General features: G+C 50.1%; 1 protein-coding gene across 5 annotated transcripts in view; it reads right to left on the reverse strand.

Annotated features, from left to right (window-relative positions):
• Nucleotides 1-10,199, reverse strand: part of MYOCD (myocardin) — a 92,826-nt gene extending 82,627 nt beyond the window's left edge. For 2 of the 5 annotated variants that reach the window (XM_041465896.1, XM_041465895.1), the window contains exon 1: nucleotides 10,119-10,197. Coding sequence is in view for 1 of the 5 variants with exons in the window: in XM_041465901.1 (XP_041321835.1) it covers nucleotides 10,119-10,163 (45 nt within the window). In the remaining 4 variants the exon portion in view is untranslated. Of the gene's footprint in view, nucleotides 1-10,118 lie in introns of all 5 variants that reach the window. The other 3 variants (XM_041465901.1, XM_041465900.1, XM_041465899.1) reach the window with 3 other exon arrangements.
• Nucleotides 10,200-11,854: the final 1,655 nt, after the last annotated feature.

Consider the following 11,854-nt stretch of genomic DNA (forward strand, 5'->3'; position numbering starts at 1 on the left):
CAAAACTCAGTGCCCTGAGCTGATCAGTGTTTAATGCTCACTGCTGACAGCACTGTGTGCCAGCCCTGCAGCTCTGTAGGTGCTGCTGACCCCCAGAAGGTTTAACAAGTGCTTGGAATCTCCCCAGCCAGCCCTGCAGCACCAGAAATGTGCAGACAGTGGATGAAGAAAAGATGGGAGAGCCTAGCTTTGTGCTCAGAGGTGCTGGGGCTGCCTGGTCCCCGTGGAGTTGCAGCCATGACCGTGATGGTGCTTAGGCACAAGATGAAATGTTTGGCTATTTTCAGCACCCTGTGCAAGGCTCAGCCAGCTCCTGTGTCCTGCCCGGTCTGCTGGAGCTCAGGACACTTATTCAGGGGAGCAGTTTTGGTCTCAGTTGTCCTCATGAGCATCTTCCCAAGTGTGTGCCCACCTGGAAAGCCCAGGAGCTCTGCAGCTGGCATGGTGGGTGAGGGGCACACTGAGCTGAGCCCCTCCCTGGAGCTCCCAGCTGGGTCAGAAGGGTTTGTGGGGCACAAGCCTCAGCAGAATAGGAAGGAAAGTACAGGCTCAGCCCCGGGGTCTGGAAAAGCCCAGGGAAGCTGTAACCACGTGGATCTCCTGGGTGCCCACTCTCAGCCTCCAGCATTGCCTGTCCTGGGCAGTAGGAATTAATGGGGGAATGAGGATGGGGCAGCAGAGGTTTCCTGTCTCTTCTAGGAGATGAAATGCAGGGGAAATAAGGGGTGTGCAGACCCAGGGATGCAGCAGTAGCTCTGGAGAGATTTTGCTGCTGCTCAGCAGCCTCTGAAGGAGCAGCCCTCTCCCTGCAGAGTTCCACACCAGAAACAGGCCCAACTTGGCCCTAAATGCACATATAATAAAGGCACAGCTGTGAATTTCTTCTCTTCTCATTTTAAAATATATGAGCTGCTTTGCACAACCCCAGTGTGATGCAGCTTCTCTCATCCATGGAGCTCTTCTCCACACAGCACCCCAGCAAACCCCTGGGAAGCAGCCCCAGCAGCAAACATCTGTGCAGACACGTTGTGCCAGATGTTAGCAGAAGGTTATGCAGCAGGAAATGGATTCCTGGAAGTGCCACCCCAATTACTGCCCAGAACCAGCCCTGAGAAAGCAGCACCTACAACAAACATGGGAACAGAGCAAAGGGCTGCAGCCTCTTTCCTTGGGGAGGTTTTGTTTGTCCCACCGGCGGAGCAGCTGGGCACACGAGGGAGGGCAGATGGAGCTGCTGGGACAGGAATGTCACAGGAAGGGAGGAAGCAGCCCCACATGACCAAAAGGCCTCCTGGCTGCTGGTTAGCTGCTGGTTAGCCCTGGTTAGCCATGACAGAGCTCTGCCTGGATGCTGGTTAGCCCTGGCTGCAGGCTCACCTCTGGTTCTCCCTCTCTCCCCATGAGCTCAGTGGCTCCGGCTGCACTGTCAGCACACAAGTGTGGAGCAAGCAGTGGAATGGATGATGGGGTCCTGCACTGTCTCCTCCCAGCCCCAGAGCAGTCAGGATCCCACCCTGACTGCTGAAACTTCTCTGGCTTTGCCAGTGAGTCCAACACCGCGGTGGAAGGGCACATGAGCCACTGCTCCATCCAGGCGGAGGCCAGCCCCAGCTCCCCAGCTCCTGGCTCACCATGGAGGGTGGACGTGGCTCCTCCAGGAGCCTGGAACCCTGTGGCAGTGCCCTCCCAGCTGCCTGAGGAAGCCTCACCCCCAGAACCTGAGCCTGGCCCACAGGGGAGCCCCTGGTCCCAGTCCACTGTGCCTCCCCACAGCAGAGGCGCTCCCCAGGCACTGATGACAACTTCCACAAAGTTTGATAAAAGAAGAGCTTGGAGAATGTCTTGAGGACTCGTGTGGTGCCACGTGGTTGCTCTGCTGGGGTGCAGAGCAGGGGCAGCTCGGGGCTGTGCCCGCTCACAAACGTTTGCAGACACGCACACACATCTTACGTCCTCGCTTTCCTCCTTGTCTCCTCATTTAAAAAGTCATTCAGAGTGAAAATATGTTTCCTCTTTGTGAATGGGCAGATCTAACACAGATGGTGCACTAACTGGAAACATCTTGTGTTCCAGTCTGTTCATAGATTCGTTCTGTTCAAGAACAGAAGGCTCCATTTATGATCATCTCTTCAGTGTTCCCAGTCTTTACAGCTTGGAGATACCCAGCTAAATGCTGTGTCAAATCATCACCTCTTCCCCTCTTCCTCACACTACCAGAGCAGGGGTTTCAAGGCTATCAGTGTCAGGCACTGGGTGTAACCTGCTGGTGTGCAGCAAGGCTGCCTTGCCTTTGGACTGCAATGAAACCTCCAGCACTTTGTGTCTTCTGAGACAGCTTTCTGTGACCCCTCTGGGCTTGCTGCTCACCACCTGAGGGCACTGAGGCAGCTGGGCATGAACCACGGGCCATTTCCTAGACATTTCTGCACAAAATTGTAATTTTCTTTTATATAAGAAAGAATCTTTGGAAGAAACAAGTGCATCCCTCCTGAAAGACTTGAAGTGCTGGAGATTGCAAAAAGGCCCCAGATAAACTGGTTTAAGAGACAAATTACCCTGAAGAACTATTTAAGCTTCATTTCTTGGTCCATTTTTCAATGAGGCTATCTTACCTAGGGGATTCCTGCAATAGGTGTCTTTCCCTGTTGGAATCTCTGCTTGGATGCATGCAGCCTTCCTCACTGTGATGTGGTGGGTAATCCCATTACACATGGGATTATATGAGATTATAATGGGATCCCATATATAATCCCATTACATATAGGATCCTATTATATATATGCCTCCAGAAAGAACTTATCTCCAGAATCCTTCTGATTTTTTTGTGCCAGTGAGCCTAACAGGCTCCCAAACCCTGCAGGTTAAATGCTCATGGAGATAACATGGGGTTATTCTTGCAAGAGGATGTTTTCTTTTTATCATTTCAGGGCTATCAGGTTTCATACCACAGATCACAGTTTCAGCCCCAAGTTTCACGTGTCCAGATATCACTCACATGCCGTTCATCAGGCTCAATCATGAATTAAGGACTGTGTCCTGGGCTGAACTTTACCCTTCACCAGCTACCTCTCAAAATCAGCTGCAAAAGAGAGGGAGATGCTGAGCACAACCTGGCTGCAGGTGCTCTGAGCAAGGGCCTCAAGGATGCGCAAATCATTGAAGCAACACAGAAATAACCACAAATATAAACAAGATGAAATAAAAACTCAAACTGTGCACAGAGCTAGGAGTGCTCCTTCCCCAGTGCAGCAGGGAGAGGAAATGCTGTAATCACTGGCACACTCTATTTAACCACAGGCTTGGTTACAGGGGAAGGACAGCAGGCAGAGCCTGGGTAAGGAGTGCTAGGGCTGGGTGGGCAGTGAGGTGAGCAGAGCCAGCCTGGGGGTTCAGTCCTGCTGGGTGCTGAGCAATGCTCTGGAGCAGTGGGGCTCAGCCCCAGCCCAGGAACAAACTCACAGCAGACAAAATACCTCTGTGCTGCTCACTCTGCCCTGCCCAGGCTGCAGGACGGGGTCACTGCTGGAAGTGTTGTAGGACCTGACTGAAAGCACATGGAGATGGAGCAAGAAGGATCATGGCAAACAATTATCCCTGTCTCTATTTCATTTCTGAAAGAGGACACTAGATAGCAGCTTAGACTCATAGTGGGGTGGAAATTAGTTTTAGAAGCATCTCAAAACATACCTGAAAAATAAATGGGAGTGACTCACACGTGTCCCTCCATGGGAGGTGATTGCAGAGCTGGGCACAGCCTTGGTTTTGAGTAGAGACCTAGCAGCTGGGCAGGGACACCAGGGGGATGAGCAGAACTAGTCAAGGCGTGGGGAGAGAGGACCTGACTCAGTGTCCCAGCCTCCCTCCTCACCCTGCAGGTGATGTCCCCATCCAGCAGAGAATGTGAGCCTGCCTGGGGAGCGTGGGCAGGGCACAGCCACTGGGATTCTGTGCTGGAGGCTGAACCTGGGGCTTGACACATGAGAAAATTCCTCCCTGTGAGGGTGGGCAGGCCCTGGCACAGGGTGCCCAGAGCAGCTGTGGCTGCTCCATCCCTGGAAGTGTCCAAGGTTGGGCTGGACAGGGCATGGAGCAGCCTGGGACAGTGGGAGGTGTCCCTGCCATGGCAGGGGGTGGAACTGGATGAGCTTTAAGGTCTCTTCCAACCCCAAGCATTCTGTGATTCCATGAAAATGAGATTTCAGGCTACTCAGGAGGTGGCTGCAGGAGGCAAAACCCAATCTGTCCATGAGAGGAGATCTCTGCAGGTTCTCTGCCATTTCTGTCTGAATGCATCCCGGTGTGTCAGAAACTGGGAGAAAACAGTTCTGCAGTGTAGCCCCCCTTGACAAGGCAGTTCCTTTATCCTGCAAACTGCAGCTAGCAAGGGCCAGGAGCCAAGAGCAACGCCGATCATGAGGTGTCAGGAAATGTTTGCCATGATTTCATCCTTAAAATAACCCCTGTAGACATTTTGCTCAGCAAAGAAAGGTCCTACCCAACCCCTTGGTGCACAAAGGAGCACAGACCCCCGAGGAAGAATGATGGGTCAGACAATGAATTCCTATTAAATGATAACTAAACTCCAGATGGCCAACAGGGAATGGAGTGGGGCCACAACTGAGCCCAAGGGAGAGTCTTTGTCCTCTGCCACCACTGCTTTGATTGCTCAGCCAGGCTGAAAGCTTGGGAGAGCTTTGAGGCATGCAGGCAAGTGGGGTTCTTCCCTCCAGCTGGCTAAAAGAAAAAAAAAATAGATCCTTGGAAACAAATAGACCTCTCGGTGTCTTAATAGGAAAGTGATGTGTGTGGTGCTTGTGCGAGTGAGACACAACTCAGAGCTCTGTTATGGAAATTTTCCTCTGTGACAAATATGTTATGAATGACTTGTCTTGAAAACATGCCAGCATGTAGGTGCTGCTATCACAACATTCGGTGACTTTAACTTACTGTGAGCGTTCCTGTGATAAATCATGGAAAACCTTGCTTGGGCTATCTTTAGTCACTGCACTGTTTCACTCTCACAAGTCATTCACGGCTCTAAAAATACAGTTTATATCATTGGATTCCTGGAATTCCTTCAGTTCTTACATTCTGATTTAAGTGGCATTAAAGCTGGGCTGTGCAGTCCGAGGCTGCAGGCTGATGTTTCACTGTGGATTAGATATCACCTGGGTTCAATACAGGGTTTGCAATATTTATTTGATTTGGATCCAAAGCCAATTTGAAAAATCTTCCTGTAGATACACCTCTTACCTGGCTATGTGGAACAAGGGCTAGATTTTGCCTGGGACTAGATAGTAATTTAATAACCATTCCAATATAGAATTAAACTAAAACACATGCTCACCACAAGAACTGAGTTGAGACTGTGGGGTTTTCCCCTCAAAACCTGGAGGTATCTGGTCTCTTCTGGCCTCTGCTCTGTGATCTTGTGTTGACTTCTAGGTCACACATCTCTCTCTCTCTTCTTTTGGTTTCACTTACATGTCTTTCATGGCAGTTATTGATTCAGAAACACCAAGAACAAGAAAGTCTTGACCTCCCACCAGCCTCTCTGGATTTGATTACCAGCTCACCAGTGATGGATAGTCTGAGCAGAATTTAATGCTTTCTAATTTTCCTTGATAGGGTCTACGAAGCACGTTACTTCTTTTTTTATCCCAACTGGCAGCTCAACAAAGCCCAGCAATATAAAGCTCCATTTGTGTAATAAACTGTTGTACAATCTACTACTTATGAACACAGGCCCTGAAAATGTGCAACCTTTCTGCACATTACATTAAACACAAACCAGATGGGCACTGGAAAATCCTCCCCTTTGTTGCAGTGGGCTAAAGGGGCTGGTGGTCAGAAGGTCTGTTTCACTACACAAATAAACTGAAGAGTTTAATTACATTATTCTCCAAAATCAGCAATGGCAAACCTGTGTGGAAACATTATGAGCAGTTTGCAAAGCCACTACTGGAGTGGTGTGGGCACAGGGGAGCTCTTCGTGTCTCCTACCTGCAGTAGGCAGCCCATGCCTGGGACCCAGAGCCTTCACCTGCAGCCAGAGCTGGCACCCAGGCTTGGAGCCACATGGGAGGAGGCAAAAGGGTGAAATCAATCCCTGCTTTAAAGGGTCAGAGCTGGGCATTTAAACTCTGATCATCACTATAGAGAAATTGAGCCCTCCAGAGAGGGCTGAGCTCATACTGAGCAGTGTCTGGGGTAGAGAAAACTCATCAGGTCAGGATGTCTCACACTTCCATAGTTCCATGGAACTAATAATCCTAAACTAAACTAATAATCCATCTCAGTCTCAGAGTCCCAGGACAGGGAATAAGGGAATTTGCTGTTTCTGGGCTGTACCAAAGGACACCTCACTCTTCACCTTGAGCACACCCACTGAGACACTTCTGGAGGAGCTGCATTATAGAGCCCCTGCCTGTCCTCTGGCCCCTTTCCTTGTGACTGCAAATGTTGTCACAAAACTGTATCTGAAATCCACCTGGCCAGACTGGCACAGAGAGGGACACGGGGCCAGAGTCACACACAGAGCCTGCACCCTCACTGCCTTCCCACTGGGCAGGGAAATCATCATCAGGGAATGATGGCAAAGACAAGGTAAAGACAGTCCTGATGCAAGGCAAGAGAAATGTTCCACTGCTGTTCCCAGGACTCAGCTTCCCCAGGCAAAGAACAGGCGTGCACAATGGCATGGGGTGGGGTGAGATGGGATGGAGTGGGGTCAGTTGGGGTGAGCTGGGATGGCATCAAAGCTGCCACCAGCTGAAGAAATTATCCTGGCCTGGGGGTGCACTGGGCAGGCAGAGGTCAGAATTCCTGCTTGTCATAGAGGTAACAATCCCCATTTTCCAGGACTTATGCACGTAGTCCTGGGATTTTGTAGGCCCTGCCAAATGGGCTTTCTGCTTGCTCAAAGGTGATTTATTTTTACAAATTTAAATGAAATCCCCTCTGCCATTTTTGAATAATACTAGAGTTAAAAAGACTATTTTCCTATTTAAAAATATTCTAGCTAGACTGTTTTTATTAAATCAAAGTTAAGTCAAATAAAGACGGCAGTTTGAAAGTTCAGGCTTGGGCAGGAGCTGGTCCTCACTGGTTGAGCTGTGCCCCTGACAGACGGGTGTCTGTCTGTCTGTCTGATGGCCACTGAACCAGCACAGAGCACCAGCCCAGGGGTGGAAAGAGCAGGGAACAAAGGGAAGGTCCTGCCTGGCTGAGCTGTGCACACCTGAGCTTTTGAGAGGTGGGATGCAACGGGGCAGGAGGAGGAGTGGGAGGTGACACACCTTGCACTTGCTTCTCCTTGCCATGCTCTGGAAGATTCCTAAAGACAACAGATGGAAGCTTCTTCCATTTCACCCAAGTCACTCCCAGGCCTTGTGTCCTCCAGTGGCCTCATGGTGGATGGGGGGGGGTCCCTGCTGTCCCCTCTGTGTGTGGGATGAAGGTGGGAGTGCTGACACACGCGTGGGGGTGCCCTTCAGCAGGGTGGGCGATGAGGAGACACTGATGCCTTGTTTTCTTTCCCCAAGTCACTCCCGACTGCTGACCCCCCACCACGGGACGGGCAGAAGGTCCTTGTGACACCCCCACAAGTGGCACTGAGGGGGACTGGAAGGCTCTGTCCTTGGCAGGGGCGAACCTGCTCTGGGGCTCTGCGGAGGGCAGCCTGGGGGGCTGTGGGATGTCCCCTTCCCTCTTCATCCCCAGCTCATCAGGCTGCTCCAGCGGCCCTGCGGGAGCTGTCACACCACGGAATGTGGCATCAAAGGCAGGCCCGGGTGCCACATGACGTGTGTGACACTCGGCAGGCGTGCCAGCTCCCGAGATGATGTGAGATGAAGGGAGCCGGCTGCTCCCACATGGGGACGGCAGGAAGAGCCGAGCCCTGGGCTGGCTGAACGTGCTAAAAGAAGGGAAACGGAGCAGAGCAAAGCCCTGGAGGGGTGCCCAGACTGTGGGGGGCTCTTCTCACTTAGACAGGGCAAACAGCCCAGTGTGGAGGGGCTGCAGGGGTGGAGCCGTGTCCTGGTGGGCCACCAAGCCTGTGACACGGGGCCAGCTGCCAGGCAGGTGCTGGCACTGCTGCAGAGCTTACCTGCACGTCTGCAGGTTGTGCTGGGAGCCTGTGGCCACCTGGAGATGTTTCTTTCTTTTCGTTCCCATAGCAAAAAAGTATGGAAAATGTATACAAAAATATAAGGATGTGAAAGCAACAGAGAAAATACGATTTTCTTTTATGTCTCTGAAGAGTTTGTCTCTTTACAAGTTGTTACTGCATTATCTTAGGTACACTTTGATACCTGGGGCTGTAGGGAATAGGAGTCCTCTGGTGTGACTGAGTCTGACTCTCTGTGTTTTACTCCAGCCTGACACCAGTACATTGCCATGATGACATCATTTGGATTATTTCTGATTTATAGCGATTGAGAAAAATTGGGTCCCGTACAATAATGCAAACAATCAAAGACACAAAGCAAAAATAGTGCCTTTGGGCTGCACTTTCACACTGCATGATGTTTTGAGGACTTAATGTTGAAAGCCTTAGAGTGCACAAAAGGAATTTTCTTCATTTCATATATTATACAGTTGCCTGAAAGAAATGGCAAACAACTCCTCAGGCTAAGCATGCTTTGCACAGGCTCAGTTGTGGGGTTTTTCTGTCCATCAGCTTTCTACCAGCAGATCTCCACTGAAACTCAGAGCAGGATCTGCCATGGGGACCCGTGACCCCACAAATGACCCTTGCAGAGGCCTGGGCCAAATTCTGCTCTCTGTTACACAAATTGGAAGCAATTTTGGTGAAGAACAGGTTTTTTAGAGCACCCAATACTCGGTGAGAGCAGAGCAGTCTATTGGGGCCTTGGCAAACCAAATACACTTCATATTTCTTCTCCACTGATCAACTTCACACCACCCTAATTCCCCAGAAATTGGTGTGATCAGAACACCAGTCTCTTCCTAAGAGGCTGAAATCCCACATTTCAGCCAAACTCACACCAAACACTTGGATTACAAAGAACACGCCTCAAAGGTGACAACAGCATTGAAGTCTGTTCCAGAAATACTGAGATCAGGCCCCAATTCCATTAAACCTTAAATTTGTGCCATCTGATGGCAAAATGTGCCGTGGCAAACACCCTAAAAAGCACCACATGTGAAACCAGCAGTGAACCAAAACCCAGCACATGTAAGAGTTGTTATAAATAAATTAGCTTTTGTAGGTGCGGATATGAATTGTAAATATAATCAATATGAGGAGTTGATATGAATTGTTAATTTATATAATGAATTGTTATGTATAATTAATGAAATTATGAGGTAATGTATTAAGCTAAATGTACTCTAATGCGAGTGTGTGGCCACTGAGGGGGGCGGGGTTTAACGGAGGGAACTTTCTAGAATGTTGCCTCATGAAGTGATGACAGCAACTTGAACTGTGACTGGACAACGAGCCGAGCAGTAAGATGGAATCATTCCAGAATGATTGGTCAGGATTGTATCCCAGCACAGGCCAACCAGCGGCCAGAAAAGAGACCAATCTGCTTAAGGATTGAAAAACGCACCAATGCAGCAGCTCGAGAGACTTTAAAACCCCCCAGGAGCCCAGCACGTGGGTCCTTCAGCAGAACTCAGTGCCCAAAGCACTCTGTGTTGCACACAGGTATTTTTTTCTGACCTGTCGTGTGGGTCTTAAGCTTATCTTAAAGCTCTGTTTCCAATTGTTCTCAGTTCTTAATAAAGAGGCTCACCCTTTTTAAAGGTTGTCTGTAGAAACCCAGGGCAAAAGGAATATTTCTCTGTCTGCTCTAGGGTGCCCTGACCCCTATGGGAGCACTGACTTTGACCCTCATTCATGGAGAAGGTTTCCTAGACTTCAGGATAGACTGGAATCCACAATGAGACTGTTTCACTGATAAGAAAAATAATAAACACCTAAGTCTGAACATGAACTACTATCTCAAGTGCTTTCAATCCCGACCCAGAAAAACCAACAACTGGTACCCCCACAGCTGATGGCCTCATTTCTTTTTAACAAGAGCTGCTGACCCAGCCCAGATCCCATCTCCACGCTCGTCCTTGCCACCCCCAGGCGAGGAACTCACCGTTCTTCCGCTCGGCGAAGGGCGGCGGCTGGAGCTTGGTGCCATCCCTCACGTCAGCGGCAGGTTTTTCCTTGGGGGCCTTTTCCTCCTCATTGCCAGCCGGTGCAGTCCTGTGCTCCGAGCGCTCCTGTTTGATCACACCATTCATCACCGTGCCTGGGGCGACCGCGCCAGGTTCTGGCTGCTCCACTTTGGGGGGTCAGGGAGAGGAGCAGGCGCCAAATGGCCTCTGGAAGAGAAGAGGAACGGGTAAGGACAGATTGCCAACGTGGTCTGGGAGACAGAATGAATGAAGGCTGGCATTTGTGAAGTGATCAGGCCACAAACGACTAATTACTGGCAGTTTGCATAGGAACACCACAGGATTCCCTATTTCCCGCTTGATTCTCCTTGTCTGCTGGACACCTGGCTACTTTTTGGATGAATTTCCACCCATGGGCACAGAATATTTGCAGAAAGTTTGTCTTCAAAGCACACAGCCCTGGAGAACCTCCATGAGAGAGCTCTTGAACTGTTAGAGATCCACGAATGAGAACAGTCTTCCTTTATGTGACTCTGGTTTGCTGAGAAAACTGGAATAAATGACAGGAATAATTCTACACAACGCAGAGGAGGCTGCTAATTATGTGATACAGCCAGCAAATGAAAGGAGCAATCATCTGTCAGCTTTTACACCAGGCAGTGCACAAACACCCTGCAAGGTATGTGCAAAACCTCTGACATCAAACTTATGATTAGCACCCATCAGAGCTAAAGGCTTTATGAAGAATTCAACCACATTAGGTACAAAATGCTGAGAGTTTTTGAAGGATGGAGGAGTTGGGTTTTTTTACCACATTGTTCTACTCCAAGGTTTATGTGGGGTTCGTGGTCAAAATACATCACGAAAACTTGTAGAAGTTCTGCAAATTCAGGTTGTGCTTCTACAGATCTTTGGGCAGGTGACACTCCCATCTCCCCAGAAAGATGGGTGGAAAGGATTCAGCTTACACCAAACGTGTTTGTGAGATGCAGGCAGATGGCCCAGGAGGGGCTGTGACACTGAGCACCTCACAGGAAAGCTGCAGGGACCATTTCAACAGAGCATTGTCTGAAAAATCTCCAGATGCTGAGTGAAAGTGAATGCCTCTAAGAATCAGCACCAGCTCCTAATGAGTCCCATCAGGAAAGAGCTGAGGAGAGCTAAAAAAGGTCATTTGTAGAGAACGAGAATAGAAAAGTGTAAGATTGATTCCGTGATAAAATCTGATTTAATACAAAAAAAATAGTTACCAATTTACTGTATAAGGAAGTAGGAGCAGTGCATTGCACATGATACCATCTCCTGCACACTGTGAGCCAGGACCCTCACACCCCTCTCCCCACCCTGCACCAGCAGGGAATTTGCCATCTGCTTTCTCATCCACCTCACTCTCAGCCCCACCTGCTGCAGCTTTTCCTGCCCCAGCAGCTGCAGCTCAGCCCTGTGTCCGTCTGTCCTGCCTCACACTGAGTTTCACTGCTGGCATCTTTCACACGAGGTGCCCAGGGGGTGGCTGCACTGCCCGGGAAGGAGCTGCTGGGGTGTCCTTGTCACTTGTTCCCTTTGCAGGGACCCCCAAGCTGTGCCCAGTGCCCCACTGGGACAGGCTGGGTGTGTACCCAGGGCTCAGAAATGCAATGCAGACCCAGCCCTTGCCCCCAGCCCTTCCCTTTGGCTGTGTGCTCCCCATCACCGTCCTCGCTGCAGCCCTTTC

The sequence above is a fragment of the Pyrgilauda ruficollis genome, unplaced genomic scaffold, assembly GCF_017590135.1.
Source record: "Pyrgilauda ruficollis isolate IOZ18807 unplaced genomic scaffold, ASM1759013v1 scaffold194, whole genome shotgun sequence".
In the NCBI taxonomy this organism is placed as follows: Eukaryota; Metazoa; Chordata; class Aves; order Passeriformes; family Passeridae; genus Pyrgilauda; species Pyrgilauda ruficollis.